The sequence below is a fragment of the Atractosteus spatula genome, chromosome 11, assembly GCF_055471065.1.
Source record: "Atractosteus spatula isolate fAtrSpa1 chromosome 11, fAtrSpa1.hap1, whole genome shotgun sequence".
In the NCBI taxonomy this organism is placed as follows: Eukaryota; Metazoa; Chordata; class Actinopteri; order Semionotiformes; family Lepisosteidae; genus Atractosteus; species Atractosteus spatula.
Genome location: NC_142716.1, coordinates 34,875,490 through 34,898,804, shown reverse-complemented (window position 1 = coordinate 34,898,804; position 23,315 = coordinate 34,875,490). Strand labels below are relative to the sequence as shown.

General features: G+C 38.2%; 1 protein-coding gene across 1 annotated transcript in view; it reads left to right on the top strand.

Annotated features, from left to right (window-relative positions):
- Positions 1-23,315, top strand: part of cacna1g (calcium voltage-gated channel subunit alpha1 G) — a 210,905-nt gene that overhangs the window by 90,234 nt on the left and 97,356 nt on the right. Inside the window, exons 12-17 of the mRNA XM_088927056.1 lie at positions 2,110-2,265; positions 10,470-10,535; positions 13,405-13,498; positions 14,102-14,286; positions 16,759-17,205; positions 18,631-18,731. Coding sequence (XP_088783182.1) covers positions 2,110-2,265; positions 10,470-10,535; positions 13,405-13,498; positions 14,102-14,286; positions 16,759-17,205; positions 18,631-18,731 — 1,049 coding nt within the window. The remainder of the gene's footprint in view (positions 1-2,109; positions 2,266-10,469; positions 10,536-13,404; positions 13,499-14,101; positions 14,287-16,758; positions 17,206-18,630; positions 18,732-23,315) is intronic.

Sequence of the window (23,315 nt, the reverse complement as noted above, 5' to 3'; positions counted from 1 at the left end):
TTCTTTGCATTGTTGGATGAATATCAGTCTTTGGAAAAACCTGTTTTGTCAGGATGAGAAAAATGGAACCTAATAGTTGTAGAAAAAAAGAAAAAACGACAGTGACCAAAAATATCTGAAGATTTGTCTGGATCTGTCCGTTTTGCATGCTGAAGAGATCTTTGCATATATTCTTATATCTTATTATAAAATCTTATACAATAGGCGAAGGAGAAAATATTGGTAATTTGCTTGGTCTCTAGTCTTTGAAATTCTTCCTTTTTGAAGATGTTTTTAAAGATGTTTTATAGTGTTTTGAGTGGAGTAATAGGTTTTAAAAATATTCCTGTGATTGTTGTACCCAATGTTATTGTACATGCCCTGGTAATTCTTTGATAACTGGGATTTTGGATATTCTGTCTGCTCTATCTCCGTATACAATATGTGTCCTTTTGAAAGAAGTACAGGCAAGAAACTTGCCTTTTAGCTTTGCAATTAAGCATTTTGTTTATTTGGGAACTATAAGTCTATTTTTACTTTTATAATTTCTTCCTGATCAGAGTGTGAAGGGCATTTGCCATTTTAAGTTCTATCATTTTAAGATTTGTGCTAATTAAATTCTTTTTCCGAGATCGGTTTCCGTCTTTTTTCGTCCTCCTTAGTATTTTTCTGTGTTGATGAGAAAAGAAGGAGCCCTGGCCAACCGATCCCACCCCACACCTACCTTAACTGACTGAGTAAAACCACTTGGGGAGTCCAAGTGGTTTTCAGCCAAGTGGCTGTCAGCTACTGACATGACCCAGGGTCAAACCAGTAATCATAGGAATCAACTTTCATTTGGACTAGCATGTTTACTGATTGAGCAACTTGAGAATCATGTAATATTTTATTGTAAAAGATGTATCCCTTTGATACTCTGGACATGGCCATCTTAATATCATTGGCTTATTCTTAAGTGGTTTTTGACTTCAAGAGTTTGTCATGGGATTTATATCGGTCTTTATTAATTGCTACACCTGGTATGGCCTAAAGTTGTAAGATGAAAAGTAACTCTGTCCTATCCATTTTGTGTTCAGTTTTTTATATTCAGAATCTGTCAGGTGTGTTATTGTAGTAAATAAAACCTGCCTTAAATTTTACAATTTTGTCTTTTTAACAGACGTGTTGGTGTTTTACAATATTTTTGAGGTAGATGAGTCTTTTCACTAATATGTCAGTATGTTTAAATAGCAAACACATACTGTAAGTATGCACATTTACATACAGTATATTACACATAAGTATATATAAAGGGGATGTACACTTACGTAAAATACTACAGTATGATGTATGTATTTACAGTGCCTTGCAAAAGAATACGGACTCCTGCTGAGACAAGATGTTATGGCATCCCATTTTGTAAAAGTCTTTTACAGATTCTCAATAGGATCCAAGTCAGAACTTTGACTTGCCCGCTCAGACACATTACTTTATTTGTAAGCTACTCAATGTACTGTAGCTTTGGCCTACTGCTTTGGGTTTGAACCAGGTTGTCTCCTAAGACTTGCCAGTACTTTGCTCCATCTATGTTCCCATCAGTGCTGACAAGGTTTCCAAGTTGTTAATAAGAAGCAGAACTGCTTGACTGCAGTTATTGTGTTGGCTGAGGGATGAGCTTTGTTGGGTTTGCAAAATACAGTATGTAACTGTTTGCATTTAGACAGAAAGTCCAATTTTCTCTTGTCTGACCACTAATCCTTTTGCCACATCCCAGATTTGTAAAGTATGACAGGTTTTTAAAATGTTTACACTTGGCGGTGCTACAAATCTCATTAATAAGTATATTTCTTTATGGTTATTAGTTACTAGTATTTCTTAAATAACATGAAGACTCTTCTATTACGAAATATTTAAGATCAATATACAATCAGTGCATGGTTGCATAAGGTTTGTAAAGCATAAAGAGGTTAAGTATGAATATATCATAGAGAAAACTCATTTTTACATACAGTATTTGATTTTTACAGAGTACCCGACCCCAGATCACAGACATATCCCAAATTATGCACATGGTACAGCCAGTTTATCTTGGGTTTCTGGTTAAGATGTCTGTTGTGAGTGTTGTCCCTGATGGTCGTGTGTTGGGTGCAGATCCTCACTCAGGAGGACTGGAACAAGGTGCTGTACAATGGAATGGCTTCTACTTCTCCCTGGGCTGCCCTTTACTTCATCGCTCTCATGACCTTTGGGAACTACGTTCTGTTCAACTTGCTGGTGGCCATTTTGGTGGAGGGATTCCAAACTGAGGTAAAGAATCTCCAAGTCCCTGTTCTTACTAGCCTTTCTCTTTCTGCTTTGCTTTCTTTTTCTCCATTTCATTTCATAACAGTCATGAATTGACAATTTGCAAAACCTGAACTTTCTTCTTCAGAGACTATAATCTAATTAATGTTTCTCATAACAAGCGCATTGCTATTGAACACTTTTTATTTTTTTAATTAATTTATGACAAATTTAACATTGATCGCACAGCATGAATACCTGCCTGACATCTTCTGCAAAACTGTTTCAGGAAGAATGAATTATTTTTCTACTAAGCTAAAAAGGCAAGCATGTTGAGTTCAGCTGACAGCGCCAGAGATTGTCAAGCTCTTAAGTAAAATGGTTGAAATCTTCTTTGCAGGTGATTTCTTGCTCAGTAAAAGTGTTTTCATTTAATATAACCTAAGCTGTTTATCTTAATGTGAGCTACAGCCAGTGCTACTGTGAAAGTTTAAGAGAGTTTTGTTTCAGCCTTTGCAGGGAGAAATATTTTAAAACGTTAAAAGTGTGAATTTCACTTTTGTAAAGAATTTACTTAAGAATAAATTGAATTGAATTGCATTTGGTGATTATTTTGTTAAATGGTAATGAGGATTTGCACTTATCCCTTCTTTCTGATATGTTCTGCATAAAACGTACTAACTCAGCATTTTCCACTACCTACTATGGTGATGTAATATTTGTCCTTTACACAGTCAAATTTGCATGCAGGGATCTCGCAAAGGTCAAACAGCTTGGTTAATAATAACAAAAAATGTCATCACCTACTCTATATGTTGTTTTCTAGTTTGTTTACACAATCCACTGATGATTTCATTTTCACATATGCTATTCGGAATACATCAGAGTGTACAGGTCTGCAAGTAAATCCCTAGACAGAATCTATTTAAAGCAGTGCACTAGTAGCTTGAGTGTAATGCCTTGGATTTCTACATACAGTATTCTCCAGTTGTAGGCTCACCTAAGAAGAGGTTGCAATTACAGCCAATCTGCCTCTAGAGGCAGCCAAAAGGGTCTTTAATTTATAAATTGCCACACAACAATTAATATGTTTATTAATTGATTAGACTATTAGTGAATTGTGTTTGCATACATTTTTTTCTGTCGAGTATGATTATATTATACAATTATTTTTACTGAACACAAAACAGATGAATATAAGAATATATGATGAATGTAGAATATAGGACATATACATGTATACTGTATATTGCCGGCAAATTAACAGAATTTATGATAGAAACAACCAAAGCGCATGCTGTGCTGTGTTAGGATCTTTTATATGAAGATTGCTCTTAAAAGAAAGAGACACCTTTCAGTATTTGACTGATCTCTGTACTAGAAATATTTCTTCAAGGCATTTCTAATAATAATACATTTTTATTTATGTAGTTTTCTAAGTGCCCGAAGTCCCGTACAATAGCATACATATAATATAGAACAGAAGGCAAAAGTAAAATGAGAAAAAATGTGGACATCAGCAGAGTCTCATGAATTTAGGCAGTGAGAAATTATTAGTATTCATGTTTATTAGCATAGCAGATGCCCTTATCAAGGGCAACCTACAACATTTGCAACAATATACCGTGTAAAGAAAAAAAGAAATATGTAAAAATTATAAATGACAAACAGTGAGGTAGGCATATGTTAGAAGAACAGTATAGAGCAGAGCAAACATTGTTCTTCATTTGGTAAACAGCATTTAGGTAAGGAATTACTGAATCCAGTAAAGAAAGAGGTTAGTGCTAAAGAAAGTGTGAGAAAGTGTGAAAGCGAGAGATCACAGGTGCTGTCTAAATAGAGGAATCTTGAAGATATGCCAAAGGAGGTCAAGGGCTAAACAATTTCCATGAATAGTTCATTCCAGCTCTGCATAATGAGGAACAAGAATGAATGGGCACTGGAGGTGGAGAGATTGTGTAGAGGAATAGTGAGTGTGGTTAAGGTGGAGTACAGTATGTGGAGAAACAAAGGAGTAGAGACTTTACTGGGTCAGCAGGGTTAAAACACTGGTAGGCAAGCACAGTATTTTGAAACAGGTATACAGTATGGAACTACAAAGAACCATTAGAGGAACCGGAGTAACATGAGCAAAATTTTTTAAAAAAAGAAAAACAGGGAGTCCACAAATTCATTTGACAGTGTGGATAGCATGGCCAGGAGACCAGCCGGGAGGGAGCTGGAGCATGAACTTAAAGGTGTTGACGAGTTTGTGCAAAAGACAAGGCAGGGAGACAAAAAGGCAAGAAGAAGGAAGGAAGAAAAGTAATCCCATAGATAGAATGCTGCATAAGACAAGGCTCTTATCATCCATTGTGTGGAGCCTGGTCTTCAAGAAAGTAAAGAAGCCTGAATCAGCAGATCTCAAAACAATAAGTTCTTAAAACAGTTTGGAGAACATTCATTGCATTATACAGTATGTACTGTAAGGAAAAAATATCTCTTCTCTAATTTTCACAGAGAGCAAGTGCAATTTACAGAGGATAGGTGTAATGTGCTGATGCAGAATATGTAATAGTATGTGAGTTGCAAGATTCTGGGCATATTGAAGCCTGTAAGGAAAGTATAATAGTATTCTAATTTTGATTAAATAAAGGGATGTGCTAATATTTTGACATCAGACAATAAAACAGCAGCACAAGGTTCATAACCAGATGTTATACAGGTTGATGTTTATAACATGCACTTTAATTGCTAACACCAAGGTTTCTAACTACAGTACAGTAAGTTTAAATAATAAGGTCTCAACAATAAACCTGAACCTTTTCAAAGCTGATGCTGAGCCTGCGAACAGAATCTCAGTTTTGTCAAAGTGTAGCTTAAGAAAGTCCTGTGTGGACTCTCACCATCATGTACATGAATCTCACCCTGCAACAAGGATAAGCACAGAAACACATTGAGCTACATAAATGAATCTTGTCTATTGTAATTTATCGCATTAACAAAGCAAAGTCAACACACATTGAATGATTGCATTTCTTTATGACACTAGAGACAAACACAATATGATGAACTACGTCAGAATTTATGACCATTTTAAGGTAGTAGACAAATTGCAACGTGAGGACTTTAGCATGGGGCTGTTGCCTCCTGCCCATTACCTTGCATACTGCTGAGAGCCTGTGCATGACCTGCTTAATTTCTGTTTTTTTCTTTTTTTCTTAAATGAATTGCATATGGGCTGAGTTTATTTTGCAATGGTGATCCTAAGATTTATAGGGCTTTCCTTAAATGAAACTGTGTTTGTAAGAGAAGAGAATTCTTAATTCACTGAGCAGCACCACCTTTGGGAACACACGCCTGAAGGCTGTGTTCTTTCTTCCTCAGAAACACATGTTCGTATAACAGGAGCAAAAAGCAGGAATGCTCACCCTCTGGCCCTGGCAGCCAAGCACATTCACACCATGGCACCTTGGCATCAGGTCTGCGTAGAGGTCTGTGTGGGGGTTGCTGTTGCTCAGCTGCCAGGTCCGTTTAAAGAGCGACGGTTCTGCGGGCCAATTGACATTAATGGCTTTTGGCTTCTCTAAGCAGAGGGTTCCTCTGCTCTCCTAGGCAGACTTGACCACCAGGGATGCATTATGCTCACCTACGATGGCCAAAACAACATAACTCTGGGATTGCATCACCGCAAAGGACGTCTTTTCAGCTCTAGCCTCCCTGCAACTTAAGCAAACACTCAGCATATAAAAAAATATGACCAATTCTATTCCAAAGTTTCCATGTGGGTCCAATTTCAGAAAAACAAGGGTAAGACTGCAAGTTGTTATTTAATGTCTCTGAGTAATAAGGTTACATTAGCTCACACCTGCTCTTTCAACCTTTTCATTTTCCCTACAATCCCAATCTTCCTCAGAGTATTTTCTCACTTGGCATGAAACGTGTTCCTTTAAGGGCCTTATCAGATCAAGATGAAGGATTTACATAGGTAAAAAAGGCAAATGACCTTTCTCCTTCAATACTCTCAAGATTTTTTAAATTTGCTATTTGTCATTGTATTCCACAGTTTCAGCTCATCCAGGTATCTGGTGTTGAATTCTGTACCTGTCTTTAAGTCTTAAGTCACTGTAATTTTCCGTTTGTAACGGCACTTTTTTGAATGTAGAATCTGCATTTATTTTGCTCTACAACTATACTATTTAAAATCAGAGAAGAACAAGGAAGTGTTGACAGACTCCTCTGACTCACTCAAATTCTAGAAGTTCGTCTTTTAACATCTCACCAGAAGCACAGCCCCAAGCAGGAAGACCAGTACCGATTGGAGGACAGGCACACCTGTCACCAACTGCACAGTTCTACAAAAACATTCAAGAGCTACGTGTATTGAAAAAGGTTGTTGTGTAGTTGAGTCGTAGTACAGTAGGTTTGGCTTAACCTGTTTGGCTGAGGGCCAGCCTCCTAGGACAAGGAGCCGAGATCCCCCAAACGGAGCGGAGAGTGAATTAAGGGGTGGCTGCGAAGGTTGAGATAGGGTGGAGGAGAAGACGCAAAAGCCAGATGCGAAAGAGAGAAGAGGCTTATTTAAGTTATATACTGTAACTTAAAGAATTGACATCAGGAATGATTATGATTTAGGAGAGTTGAGGCTAGTTGAACGCGGCTGCTGTGATCCCTCCTGAACACCCATTGTAAACTCTATTAAGCCTGCACGTGCCTGGGAGAGCACAGGGCTGTATGTGTCACTGGGATCCTACTTAGTCCTGGCTCACGAATCCTCCATTGCCTCAGCTGCTCTCAGCCAATAGTGTGCAGCCGCTTCGGGAATCGGCTTGCTGGTTCAAGACTTGAACCTGCAATTTCTAGATCAGCCTACCCTTTAAAAACTCTTTTTAAAGAAGCAAAAAGCAAACAAAACAATGAAAACATCTTACCAGTAATACTATCATAAACTTTTAAATCTTCAGTCCACATATTGTCCTTTGTATTAGTCAGTACAATTGTACCACTCAGCACTTTGAAATGGCAGTACAATATAGACTGATTTATTTTCCTACTCCAAACTGTTGTGGGAGATTTGAAGAGGTAAAGGTCCCATCTTAAAACCATTTTAACTGAAAACAGTTTTTAATTTTACAAAAAAATCCAAATACTGTAGTTAAATGTGGTGGACTGCTGTCTGATCAGCTCTCCTCAATTGGCATTGTGCATGCATTTTGTCTCACAAGAGTGATGTAGTAAATTTTATGTGTATTATTTGCTTTACAGATACTTTCTACAGTATTGTGTGTACTGCTAATGAAATCTGCATGCAAAATGTGAATCTTTTTGTTTGGTTTCCCAGCAAATTGAACAAAGTAGGTATTGTTATTTTAGAAGTCAAGCCAAAAACTTCATTTGAATCCTGATTTTGGTGCATTGGTCTCACAGATTCCCCGAGAGCCGTTTGTTTCGTTTTCATGCCTTTTGTCTGCAAACACCTTGTTATTTTTAGTGACTGACTTTCCTGTGACTCACAGTTGCTAGGTAACGACAACGGCTGTTTTCTGTGAAGAGGTGTTTGGGTCTCCTGTCAGTGAGCCTGTCACTCTTTTTTGTGTCAGCCCTGTCTGGATCTGATACTGTACATTTCACTAGCCTGTCTGTTCTAACAGCAACAATTTCTGGAATCACAATGTCTTCTTCAACTTCAATTCCCAGTTCACTTCCAAATTGTTTTCAAACGTTTATAGTGACCTGTAAACCCACAATAAAGCCAAGAGATAAAGTGCTCATATAATGACGAAATACAGTAAAAGAACACAACTGGAATTGTAAAGAGAAATGTACACTTATGGAATGAATGGAAATGGAATGTATTGGTGATTGTGCTACTAAGAGACATGCACTCTAATACAATTTACAAGTTGACCTGTCAAAATCTATAGATTCCTTGAGTCCTTTGTCTAATTACATGAAGCCTGCCCAGCAAATGAATTGTCAGGACCACCCTGCGCCCTTCCTAGTAGATTAAGATTAGAATTAAGAGTAGAACAAACATATCTGTACTGTACATGCACACGCTTTTCCTCTTCTGTCTTTGCAAAGCCTTTTCTGTCTTCCCAAAGCCTTCCTGACTCCCATACTATTTTCTTCTATGCCAGAACGAAACTCAACACAGTGTGAAGGTCAGCCCAAAACAAATAGTTGTGGCCTATATAGATTTAGAGGAAGATGCCATTTGGTGTATAAAACGTAAGATTGTGAGGGCGTTCTACTTTCATGATGGGAAAAAAAAAAGAACCAGCAATGGAGGCTAATTTACTGGCAGCTCAGATGACAACCTTAGGCCATAAGGCCTGTCTGTCTCCTGTCTGGGTTTGTATACTGGGGAAAAGACAGGAACAGGGCAGAAAGCTGAAATCATTCAATTGAAACTCTAGGACAGCTCTAGTGAAAGGTTCATGTTGTGACTTATACTGTAGACGCCCATTCCATAATGGTCTCTGACACCTGAGTAAAATATTAAAGTTAAGTACAGGAGTAGTAGGATTTCTGCAAGGACATATACAGTATGCCTTCTTTTAACATTTTGCTGTTGCAGCATTTGGCAGCCACTTTACCTCAGTCTTTTGCTCTTTAGAAATAAGTGGAACCAGCAGCTGACAGCCCTAGCCAAATACTCTGGCTGTGAATGACTGATCGTGGATAGGCTGAGACAGAAACCTGTTGGGAACTCTTATTTAAAAAGACGTCTTGTAATGGTTTCTGTCCATTAAACATATAGTGCCTTGGTCAACTTGTTAAGGCTTGTTAACGTATAGACTCCATTTTCAGGTCCTGTAGTACTTGTATTTCAAATTTTGACAGGTTATAAAATATCAAGCGCATGTCTTTCAAAATATTTAAATACAACCAGCACATTTTAGTCACCTACTCCATTAGCACATAATGAGAGATCATCTTAAAGCATTACATCTGTGCTGTCTGTCACAAACTATTTCTGTCTCTTATATTAAAAGTTGAGAACATCAGTCTTAACACGTGACAAAGAATGCAACCATAACAGGGGTAATAAAATACAAAAGTTGCACTTTTGTTGTTTTTTTTAATGCAGATTCCTGTTATATAAAAAAAACTCAACATTTGCTGCAGGTTCTGTAAATCAATGTGAAACACCAAGCCACCCTCACCAGTGGAGTATGCAAGTTGTGGTTGCATACTCCACATATATTTTTAATTTAAAAAATGTACCAACAAAACATCCATAAAATATGTTAGCACAATCAGAATATCAATTCTTGTTTTTCATTTTTCCCTTAATATTTTATTTCCTGGTGTATGTCTAAAAACAAAATTAGTAACAGATACATTTTGAACATCGCATCTCATTAAGGTGCTCCACTCAGTGCAGGGTGAGCCCTACAGCTTGGGGACTGCAGGTTCACATCCATGCTTAGTCATGCCTGGCGTCTTACTGACTGTAGTGCCTGGACACAATACGTCCAGATGCTTACATGATCAAGCTGGACCCCATCTCACACCAAGGCAGCAGCAGGTTTGACTGATTAAATGCTTGCTTGACCACACCTGCCTCGATACCCAGCGGTCTCTTCCTGATGAGTGCCACACCAGGAGACTGGCTTGACAATGCACATCCTGTCTAGGATGAGCATATACAGTATGAGTGACATTGGCTTCCTGTACTGCAGGAATACAACAAAACCTTTCCTGAAGAAAACAAACAAAATTGAAAATAGCTATCTAAGGGAAACTGGATGAAGTCTTTGAAAAGCTCTTTTTTCTCTTTAGTTTTTTATGCTACCCAATCAGCAAATATCAGATTTCTATAACAGCGTTCCATATTTCTACTACAATGAAAGAAAGCTTATTCTTCTATTTCAAAACCAGCTTGTGTTCTGACAGATTTTCACTTTCATAACTTTTTAATTATCTTTAGACATACTGTAGAGGTAAAACCTCTTTGCAAATGGCCTTATGCATACAGTTCCTAAATATACATCTATGTATTAATTACTTCTGCAATATGTTTGTGAAGTCATGTTGTATATTAACTAATTAGTTTTTTTTTTGTTCTCACAAATAAAAATGACATAATGACTATATGATAAAAGGCTCATCATTTTATCAACTTCCACTCACACTCCTCATTAGAAAGTATTTTGTTTTGCTGTCCATTCAAAAGAACTTTGGATCTCTGATTACATGCCTTACCTATATTTGTTATAAAAAATTAAACATCTTTACTTCAGGAAATTACCAAGAAGGAAGATATGCATGGGCAGTTAAGCTGTATTCAGCTGCCTGTCGACTTGGGGGTATGTAACGGCTCCGCATGAAGTCACCAAAACTCACTAACAGTGGAGACTCGATGTTCATACAGTAGCTCATGTCATGTGTGGTTGTATTTCCAAAAGCAGACTTGATTTTAAGTCCCTTTCAGATTCACAGTTTTTTTTAACTTGTTTATGAAGAATGTGTCCATATGATACCCATACTGATGGTGCTCGTCTTATATCAGTCCAAACTGTTTCATTCTGTTTGAACTAGACTGTGTATAAAATATGAAATTGATTTGTTGTTTTTTTTTTTAAATAGGTCCCCTGATATTAAAACTGAGACATCAGAATGGAATATAAAAAAAAAACTTTAACAACCTGACAGGAATGAGTCTGTCTTTTTGAAATATTTTCCTCTGATACATAACATTTGTGATGTTACTGGGGACGATCAATTATCCCTAATAGAAAATCATGGGACAGCCTGTTCATTTAATGGAAAGTTATGCACATGGCAGTTGATAGATCTTACGAAGACTGTGGTAAAAACTGTTTAGCCCTTACTCTATGTTTAAGGACGACTACCAAAATACTGATTCTATGGAGACACTTTGGCTTCAGTTGATCAGATTAAATTGCCCTGAGATGAAAACATATAAGATGCTCTTTAGATTTGACTTCTTTCAGAATTTTTGATAGTTGCTGTTGTGTTTCTAATGTCAAGAAGTGGGCTCTAAGACCCTAGTCAAAACCCGAAAGTTGATGTACTGTATATGTTCAAACTTCGAAGGGACTTGGAAAAAAGTCTGTTTGTGAAAACTACTGTGTCACCTTTGTGTAATTAATGTTACATTACGAGTTACTCAAATTAAGAGTTGTCTTCTCCATTTCCAGATGCCTTTCCTCTTCAGGTCTTTGATTTTACTGTTTTTTTTATGTTTGCTGTTCATTTGGCCTAAAGAAATCAACTGTTTGGATTTCGAATAAAACGCTGCACTGGCAAGCAAACATCCTATTACTTTTTGAGAATAGGCTGTATTCTATTTGGATGAATTCGTCAATTACCTAGGATATTCTCTCATAATTGAACCCCCTTTTCTGCTCAGAAAGGCAAACTGGGAGTAAGGACACAGGTAGCCAACCTTTGGCCTGACAGTGGTAACCTTCTGCCTGCATCAGTGAAGGAATTTGAACAGGGCCGATGGCAGAGTGCTGGGCATGCTGTGAGTAAAAGCTGGAGAAAGCAGACCCTCTGCTCTGATTGGCTTACCAGTCAGTGAGGGGAGAGGGGTGCTGGTACCCATAATGCTTTGTAATGTTGCTCTATTAGGTTCATCCTATCACAGCTGCTCTGGGGAAGCTCTTCTTGTTAGTTTGAGTATGAAAGCTTGTTTATTACAGTATTATTCTATTGGTGTGGTTATTTTGCTTTGCTGTTGTGTTTTTCCCTATGAGAACTTTATGTGTTCTGTTTTATGTAAAGTATGTACTATATGGTTTTTTGTTTGTTTTGATGGTGCAATGATTTTCATTTATACACTCTTTATAGATTAGTATTTCAATATTCAATTTGATAACTGAGTTTTTTATTGTGTTTTTGTCCCATGAATAGGAAAGAAAACAAGCATCATTGCACCACTCACGACTTGGGGTGACAAACCTGACAGGGTTGCATCACACCAAAATCAGAATGTTTGTCAGAACTGCAGTCACCGAGACTAGTATTTATACAGCTCCAGCGTCAGCATTATGAACAAATTGTCACATTTCAATACTGTCATTTTTATTGACAGTCTTCTAAAATTTCTTTAAAATTAACAAAATGCTGGTGCCACTAGATATCTCCATTTTGATATTCATGAGTTTCTTAATTGCGTGACTAACTTAAATCTTATTGCTACCCTATATTTTTCCTTTTTAATATAACAAGTAAGCTTAAATCCACAGTGGTTTGAGAAGCAACTGATTTCTGAGCATAACTAAGACATACAGTGGTAGTACTGTATGTCCTTCTCATTCTGTTACTTTGCCCTCTTAAGTGGAGACTATAAAAAGCAAAGCGACAATAAAAAGACTAAAGTGGTGTGATTCTGTCAAACGTTACACGGAGGTGATGAATTGTATTACACCACACTGAAATATTGTTTTGTCTTCTATAATCTGCACTCGTCTTGGATTGTAAACTGATGTAGATAAACAAATTAAAGAAGTCAATGAAAAAGATACAACTGTCTGTGTGCACTGATAACAAGCCATTGCACTGCCTGACTGTACATTTGCTCCTAAATGCCCTTCTGTACTGAACTTGACAGCAAAAATACATGAAAGCAAAGAGGATTTGGCAAAATAGCATGTGCTTCAGAGTGTGCATTATAAAGGCAAACCACTACAATATCCGCATAATGTATGAGACGATTATTCAAATTATTCATCTGTACGTTCCTGCTTTGAGACTGATTCAAATTATTTCATTAACCATACTTTCTTAAACGATACAGTTAGACAAAGTTACAACTAATTTTCTTAACTATGTATGTAATGATACATACACGATAGACAATACTGTGGGATTATGGAAATTAAGATCTTTGACCTTGACTTGCATTTCATTAGGTCTCTGCTGATACCATTCAGCAATGCAGCCATACTCTGATGTTTGCTGCATTGTTCCTATTGCTGTGAATGTCTTAGTGCGGTGTAAGACAATAGACCTAGACTATTCCTGCATGTTACACTGTGCCTGGGGATACTGGGACTGCTGGGCCCCTTCTCCTGTTTGTTACAAGAAAACCTAAACAGAAGACATGGAGGATACAGGAAAGCTAACTTACCTGCTCCCCCCATCTCTCTGCCTTGGCCTGGCTGAATTCTGCACCCTCTAATTCTGGTTTTGTCATTTGTGTGAAAGGGAGATGCCTCCAAGTCTGACTCTGAGACAGACTTCTACTCCCAGAGCATGGAAGATGTACGCAAAAGCAAGAAGGAGGTTTCCACCTCAGCTGGTAAGAGTATCATCTCCTAGCCAGGGATTAAGAAACCTGTTTCCTGGGGAACTACAAAAGGCCTACAAAATTAATTAAAAAGTAATGCACCCAAATTTAACACTTTAGTGAAAAGCTTTTACTTATCTGTTAAGGGTTACAGAGAGTTGCAAAAACATCTAAATTACAGCATGTTTTCTGCTTAAGCAAAGTACCCATAGTTTGTTTATTATTTTTCACATTATGACAAGATTATCATAAAATCTGAATGAATTTAACACGTTCCCAACTCACCTTCAATCTGTTTAGCACATATTTGTCCACATTTGTCCTAAAGCTATGTGATGTTTCTTAAAATTGATAGAGAAACAACAATCAATTTGTGAACTTCCTGGAAACCACAGGTGCTTCTAACTTAAGATCAATGTCTCTTACAGGGGAGAGTTGTGTTTCTCTCTCCTCGTTAACCAATTAAAAGAAATATCACAGAACAGACAGCCGTTTATGTAAACGGTCATCATATTGTATGAACAGTGTATAGGGCAATTAGAAGGCTAGTAAACCCCCTGCTGTTCAGTGAGTTCTGTAATTGCACAATTGATAATGTGATATCTTTGCCTCCAGTAGTGCCCATTAATGGTCACGTGGAGATGAAGAACAGTCTGACACCCCCTCTGATCACCCACACAGCTGCCACTCCCATGCCTGTGCCCAAGAGCTCTGGGTTTGGAGACCCAGCTCTAGGGCATGAGTCTCGCCGTGGCAGCAGCACTTCCATGGACCCCAACTGCTATGACATCAAGTCGCCGGTCAGTGACATTAGCTGGCTCTCTGCACACCTATACACTGCATCTCCTCTAGCATGGGCAGGCTGAATCTGGTCACTTCTCACTCACTAAAACTCTTTGGCAAATGATAGAGGAGGTCTTCCACGTACAAATGATGCTCAAATAATGTAAGACTAATGTATTTTGATATATTTCATTATTTCACTGCATATTGCTATAAATTTATTATGCATTTGATATTATTTATATCCAATGGTAACTTAAAATGAAAAAAATGCCTAAAAGGAATTACAGCAATAAGCTATTACATTCAATAGTGTCTATACTGCTACGGTATGTGTAGCTTACAAAATATAAGATGCAATGCAACAACTGACATAATGCAGTATACAGGATACTGTATGTATTGCAGTAGGATAGCAGCAGTACACCTGTTAGCAAGTGTGTGCCAGAAGTAGAATTTAAGACCTGAAAGTAGTCGCTACAGTGGGATTTAAGTATGGCAGGGCAGTGGTGGTGTTCTTTTAGAAATGGGTTTCACAGCAGGATAGCACAGAGTTCTGGGAAAAATAAAAAATAACGATCCCACTCTTTATAGCACTTATAACAATTACACTCAACCACAGGGAAACCAAATTTTCAGGTTTTCATAACATGTGCATCATTTTACTTATACAGTAATCACAATCATGAATATGGTCTTAGGGGTTCTAAATGTATTTGATAATGGTGAAGGATCTCTTTTCTTACTTGTGATTCCTAAACATCTCTCAAAATTCGTCACAAAAAAGGCTTAGCTATATTTTTTATATACTGTATACAGAGTGTATTCCTTTTTTCCTTAAAGAAAACGCAAAACCTCACACAAATGACAGATCTCTGAGGACACTAATTTAATTTAATTTATTTTACTTTTCCTTTATAACAATGAGACAGAAACACAATGTGATGGCAACATATACAGTATTGGATTAAAATACATTTTAGAAGGCTCTGTAAACACATGTAAAAACAGATGACAAAAGTAGCACAGCACAAATGTTTTACAGTACGAACAGACCCAGCTGTCTTTCCCTTTGGGCTGAAGTTAGGACTCTATTTAAATTTTAACTTAAAACTTTTAACCTCAGAGGAATTTTGACACACACACTCTTCCATGAGATAATGGGACTACTGTTGACTTTAGAAGTAGTTTATGTTTCATTAATAAATGGTTGTTAAAACTTTACAATATAATGTTGGAAGAAATGTGAGTAAGACAAGAATAATATAACAGCAACATCGAATACAGATGTTGAAGAAGTATGGTCTGGGTAAAGTATTCAGAAAAATAGCCTGTTGTTTTGATACTTGATTCTAGCCTATTGGCATAAAATTAGAGGATGATTCTTTCTTATGTCACCCTTCATGTATGTTGGAAATGTGTCAGAAGTGAGCAATTTAGTAGGATCTTAAGAGTCAAATTTAGAAACTTCTAAATTTTCAGCTCTTACAGCTGCAAAATCAGTTGATAACTACTGCAGAATGTCTACGCAGCTGGCACTAATGTCCAATTATTGTTTAACCTCAAAAAACATATGTTTATAACCTGTCATTCCTAAAACTATTCTAAAAGAAAACTAAATGTCAGTCCATATTACATTATAATACATTTTAGAAGGCTCTTCGGTAAATGAATAGAACAGTTATAGAGTAGTACGGAATCTTTATACAGACCAAAAGTAGCTAAATGTTTACCTCAAGGCCTACAGTTTAGCTCTAGCAGGTTATCAAATGTCAGTGATCAGTGCTTTCTTTATGGGGAAAAGGGGATAGAATTGGTTGAACTCAATGTATGGCTCAGTTTTGGAAATAAGAATCAAATCAAGAAGACCCTTATGGACCTAAAGTTATGCATTCATTAAGCGGCAAGACCCATATCGCTTATTTTCGTCTTCAGTGGTCAGAAGGCTATATTTTAAAGTAGAAGTACTACACATTTTAAGAAAACACTGGGGTGTTTTACAGCCCATTGCTAGAAATGATGCGTTGTCACATTATCAGCAGCTAGTGGCGACAGGCTAACTGTATTCCCTTTTACAATTTGTGCAGCCACAATGGATAGCTCTTCAGATAATAGATACAGTACGTGTGTGTAACCCTACTGCCATTGGGCAACTGCGCTCCACTTAAGCCTTTTGTTTCCTATTCTTTCCTCCTCACACTGTCTTTGGAGTTTATTAGAGTTTTGCACTTGGAGCCGTACTGACACCAGTGATCTGTTTTAACTTGATCTGCCATAATGACTTCAGTGGATGGATAACTAACTCATCACTAAAAATGATGGTTCCTGTAGGGAATGGTATTGAAACCTGATGACAGGACCGTGTTTGTTACATTAATACAAGATTGTCCTTACTTTTCCCGTTACATTCTGGGAATGGTGAGCTTCCACCTATTTGTGACTATTAACTCAGGAAACACAGCTCAATGATTGTCTCCGTGTCCCTGCAGTCCAGCGCGCGAAGCTCCCCTTACGCTCCCTGGAGCACAGCCAGCAGCTGGAACAGCCGACGTTCAAGCTGGAACAGCCTTGGCCGGGCACCCAGCCTGAAGAAGCAGAAGAGGCAGTCCGGGGAGCGCCGCTCACTTCTCTCAGGGGATGGGCAGTCCAGCTCCGAGGAAGATGAGGGCTCAGAGTGTGATGGGGGCTCTGCCAGCAGCTCCCTACAACGTCACCGCATGGAGTCCTTGGAGACCAAGAGCTCCTTCGAACTGCCGCCTGACACTCTGCAGGTGCCACACTACCTCTGCCGCTCAGCTAGTTTGCATAGCACCCGCCCCCCACTCCCTGAGCGCCAGGACTGCAATGGCAAGACCTCCCCCACAGCCACAGTGCCCCAGTTCTCCCTGGATGATGCCCAGAGTGAAGATGACAATGGCGAAGATGAAGTCAACATGGTGAGTGAGACAGCAGCTGCACCATGACTTCCTGACAATCCTTTGACACCTTTGACGTAGGAAAGACTTATCCTTACTCTTAAGGAATCTCAGAACACCCCTCCTTTTATCCACCTTTTCACCAATCTGATACCAGTTACGAAGTGCAGAGGTGTTAGAAAACTTTGAAGCACAAAGGAATGTTCTCAGCCTCTAATTCCTATCATTGATCATGTATATATTGTCCAGAAGTACTGTACATGTAAGCATGGAATAATAGTTGGAATGTATTAAGTTTAAATTATGAGGGACATTAAATGCAATAAATGCTATTGGTTCTAAAACTTTAAAGTTGCATTTTTAATATGGTGCTATTGTAATGGGTGGGTTAGTTAGTCTTGCAGCCCCACACCTCCAGGGTCCTGGGAAATATTATTTTCCCACAAGCCATTTAGTATTATTACTGTGTATGTACTTTTAAATTTTATGTGAAATTAATATTGTGTACTTTAATAAATATAGTGGTTATGGCCCTCAGATGTAATTCTGTTTAACAAATTCCCCTAAACCCTAAAATCTTATGTCAAGACATGACAAGACATCTGCTCAAGAGAGCTGTGGTTACACCGTTCAAAGTGAAGACCTCGGAAACCCTAAGACCTAATGAGATGATTGATCTACTTGCATGGAAATTCCAGTCAAACACAGGTGCCCTACTGTACATTTAGTAGAAAAGCATAAATGTGCAGCTCTTAGAAATGAAATCACTCTACTTACGGACTCTGGGGTGAGGAATGTCTACTTCGAATTGACTAAAGACAGTGCCATAATAGTTAAGAACATTTTTATTTTAAGAAAACACACAAGTACAGGCATCTGGCTTTGTTCCAGAAAGGACTGACTTCTTTTAACAAGAGGCATACAGCCCAGGAGCCAACTTCATGACTAATTTCTGACCCTTGAACCACAAAGGATGTTTAAAAAGAATACTTCAAGAGAAGTGGGCTTACTGGCTACATGTCTACTCTTTTATACTGTATATCACATTAGTCAAACACGCTGCCTGTTTTTTTGGAAACCAGTCCTAATTCATTGATAATATCTTATCCTGGCCTGGGATGCACTGAGCTCGTAAGTAAACCTGGACATGTGAATTTAAATTAAGAGGGCTGAAGACTGTCATGTGGACTCACAAGGACATAGCTCATCACTTGGGTTACTGGATTACTGGTAGATAAAAACAAAATTAACCTATTATACTCGCCCTGGGGATTATCCTGGTAACAGCTAAGTAATAATAGCCCAGGTTTTGTGTTAAAAGACAGGAGAACCCTTGGTAGAGACACTTCCAGCTTTAGGTCTTCAGAAGCCATTTAATGCCTTTTTGACCTCTAGTGCTACTGCTGTAATATTCAGAATGTGTTACTTTTGTTCCTGTCTCCCCAGGGCCGCCTAGCTAGAATTAAAAGGTGGTGTGAAAAACATCAGCCAGAATGCTGTCGACACAGAAACAGCTGGTCTCTTTATCTGTTTCCACCACAGTCCAAGTAAGTCCCCATTTCTCTCCTTCTCTTCTGTCATTTAAAATTTTTACTCTGGTCATTTTACTTATTTAGTGTAGTAAGCAACTACAGTATGTAACTACCAGTGACTTACTGAGGCTAATGCGTTAAAAATTAACATTACATTTTAGGAATTATTGAAATACTGTTTGTCTAGGGAAGATGATAAGTACTGTGTTTGTACAAAATGAATGATACACTTTTTCAGGAATACAGGCTAGATAGAAGTGGTGGTAGGGCAGGACTATAGATAAAAACAAGTTTTTACGAAAGAAGTCAACAATATGTCCCAGCATATGGGAAGAGCTCCATTAGTACTGACAAATTAAACATAATATACAGTAACTAACACTAAGTCTGCTATTACATAAGTTGTTGGGCGGCAGCTTAAAACTATCACCATAACCTCAGGGCATGATACAGGGAAATTATACTGAGGGAAATGTTATTCATACTAACCAGGATATTTAGAATGAAGATGGGAGCTGCAATCACATATTGGAGTACTGCAGATTTAAGACCACTTCATAAAGTGGAGTGTGGATCTTAGTTGAAACTGATCTGCCCTGCCACTAGAGGCTGTTAAGGCCTCTTTTGTCTGTACATTGATAAATTAGTTAATTGGTCAAGAGACACATTTTTACACGTGGTTAAATTTGACTGGTATGGTATATAAAGGGACTCATGGTTGCAGTTGGTGTAGAACAAGTATGTGTTTGAAGTAAATATGAGTGTTAATGAAGTCTCTGTTACACATCCTGCTGACCATTGTGATTTCCATCTGCTCAGGCCTCTTGAGCCACCTATTTAGAGGAGACAGAGACAAAACTGAACCAAGAATATACATTATACTGTACTTACCAGCTTTTCGTCTGTTACTGGTGAAGTTTTGGAAATGAACATGAGAGTTTAACTAGAAGGATACTTGCACAACAATATAATTTTAATAGAGAGCCAACATGGATTAATAAAAGAAAGGTCTAGTTTGAGTCATTAGAATTCTTAGAAAAAGCAACATGGAGTTGATATGGATGCATAGAACATTATATATTTAGATTTCCAGAAAGCTGCAGTATGAAGTAGATGCCTCATAAAATCATCCAACTTAAAGCTACATGAATCCAAAGGAATATACTGGGTTCACATGAATTGAAAACTGGCTAAGGAATATGAATAATCACTTTTTTAGAGTGTAATAGGCAAATTTAAACCATAGCTATGAGTGCATATCCAATTTACATAAATGAATTTCAAATATGAATATGTACTGTAACTCATTATTTTACAGATGATACAAAAGCAGTGGGATAGGCAAATATAGTTACAACAGAAAGCACTTCACGAGATGTCTGAAGACTGGGAAGTCATGGATTGCACAGATATTGTAAAGGAGAGCTAACACTGACAACTACAAAATGATTTACAGAGCTAGTAATTGCAAAAGAGAACTGGGTGCTTATTATATCTTGATATATAGTATCTTCACAAAATTGCTTGTTCCTGGTAAGAGTCACAACAAACTGACTTCATCCTGGCTAGGATACCAGTGCAGAGAATGGCACAGAAACAGAGACAGTTAATGGACCCCATTAAACATAGCCAGCATATCTTTAGAAGCTTAGTGGAATCCAGAGCACCCATAAAAACCCACATGAATACAAGAAAATGTGCAAACTCAACAAAAAGGTATACTAAGCTGGAATTAAATTCTTTAGCCAAGAGCTGAGAGAGGCAGCTGTGCTAACTACCATGTTACCATGTCCCAATGCTAAATTTAATATTAACACAAGTACCATCTTATCCAATGTCGAGTATTTATAGCATTAAAAATGCACAGTGTGCTGGTTAAGTTCAATATGCAGAACCACACAGATACTAAATAATTCAGCACTATAAAGCTAATGTTATTCTATGGCAGGAACTTTGCTCCATATACTAGGATATTAAGTGGATATTCTCCTCCTAATAAAGGCCCCTGGGGACAATTCTAACATTAGTGCATAAGGCTTTGAAGTTTGAATAAATGAACAAAGAAAAGGGTAGTTCTTAAAATGAGTTATTCATCATCACTTCATTGCATTTCACTGTCTCACCATCCTAATCACTAAACCAGCTGCTTTTAAAAAGCTTACGACACTTCACAGGGCGTTGGCATGACAACCCTCTCACAAACTGCACTAAATTGAGCAGATTTTTATCACTCTCACATTGTACATCCTGAATTTCAGGATGTCATTACATCCTTAATATCTGCATCAATGAGTTCATTTTTGTATTGGATATAAACTGATGCACTATCTATATTTTAACATTTCAAGTGATTTTAAGCTCCTTTTGATCATCTTTATTTTTATTGTTTTATTTTGTTGCTGTGTTTGATCCCATTTGTTATTCTATTTTTTTGGACAGCTGTTGTTGAGAGCTGTGTTGATCTATCAGTAGTTGGTAAATTTCACAACTACTTATGCCCAATTCTCTAAGTCAGTTGCATTTAATATAGGGTTTTACAGTTGGCCTGTACGTTCTTTCAGAGCCCCAAGTTTCTACCTACAGAGTGTGCCAGAGAGAAGCTGTAACTGTTTCTAATGTTGGGCCTACTAACAAGTGTTCACAGTTGTCCAGAGCAACATTACTCCAGAGCAACAGGAAAAGTTCAAAGTATTAGAAAGAGCACAAGTCCATTGCTGTTTCCATGTCCTCAACACTACAGCTCTGTATATCCAGCAGGTGATACACACAGGTGACTCCAGTGGTGATCAGCTGGTGATAGACAAGAGAAAGCTATTTTGGATCCAAGGGGAATCCTCCATCACTCCATGCTTGCAGCAAGTGTCTGGTATCCTGTAGATTATCTTTTTATTAGATTTAGTCAGAAAGTGTCCAGCAGGAACAGAAAAATGTCAAGTTACAGGACAGGACTTCTGTGCAACAATACACAGATCAGTGGCTTACAAGCCAGATGGCCAGGGCCACACAGAAGTCCCTGAATCCCTGAATGGACCTCAGACAAACAATGGCTGAATGGGCTGTTGATGTGTACTGGGCCTTGTCTGCTATCATCCCTGGGCAGGAAAAGCATGTTCTTTCACAGCCCATACAGGCCATTCCAATGGCTCATTCTAGAACATGTTTTTGTACATCTGATAACAGCTCACTGGAAGCAGCCAGCACTAACAACCCAACAACCCTGTTGCTACCACACTCCCTCCAATACCCCCAGTGCCATCCAACAAGAAGGGGTGGGGGTCCACATCTACATTCTCTACCAGCAAATGAAAGCTCTTATCCATGTTAAGCTTTGGAAAAAACTCAAAAAGTGTGTAGAGCTCCTGAATATCCCTCTACCAGTTACCATAATCACAATATAATCAGTATATATTGAGAGTCCAAAACATACAGTTGGGCAGCAAGAGAAACTAAATCCCATGAATACCCCACAAGCACTGATGCTTGTTTGGCCAACAGAGACTTAACCTTCTCCCAGTCTGCTATAGATTCCAAAAAGAAAGTTATATTGAACTGTTATTAACTAAAGTGATGCTACTGGTGGTGCTCAGAGTGAACTTCCAGCAGAACTGGTGGATATGCACCTTGCCCATATCCAGCAATGGTCTCACAGAACTGAATCCTGCTGGGTATGCCTCTCTTGCCTTAAGTGCACTCCAGAAAATCTATTATGATCTTTAGATTATACCCAACTCAACAACCTTGCTGCCATTTATGGCCAATGTGAGTTTCTCAGACCCCCTTCACTGACTGCTTGACAGATAGCAACTACTTTCCAACTCCCCGGGCTTCAATTCTCAGAGTTAGTCACACCACTGGACTCCATCATTATTCTCCTGCTCTCTCAGTTCTATTTCTGCTTGTTAGCATTTTTTACTTTTGATTTCTGTGTATTCCTTTTCTTCAGCATATTAAAATTTTCTTTCCCATCCTTTGTCTGTCCTCCACTTTCATCAAAATCTCAAGAGTGTTTTTTTCACAACTTTCCTCAGATGCTCCTGCTGGAGGCTCGATGTTCCCCTCTTGGTCCATCTGCTCACCTCAGGGCATTTACAATGTGTTCTCAAAACCATCATTCTCTTCCACACTTATCCTAATATCCTCCATTCTGTCCTACATCTACAATGTCTTTGACCTTCACCTGCCTACCTGCAGTTCCTTCACCCTTTATTCCAAGATGACCAAGACGACCTTCTGTTTCCATCCTAATGACGCTAGGCAACACTACTGCCCTTACTGATTCCCTGACACCGTAGCCCTGCTACTCTCTTTCTCTGGATCCTGCTTTGGACAGTTTGATTCTAAGTTCCTCACTCCAACAGGAAAAAGATTTCATGGACTCACATTAGAAAACAACATAATGTTAAACATCCAATGAGAATTTAAAAGCCATACTGATCTCCTCATGTATGTTGTTAAGCATCATATATACTGTAAGTGCCTCATGAACAATACTGCATTTCAGTTTGAGGTTCTTACTCTCAAGTGGGATTCTTCAAATTCTATCCAGGACAGTTATCTTTCATGGTCCTCATTTCTGAAGAATGGGATATTTGAAAGAGT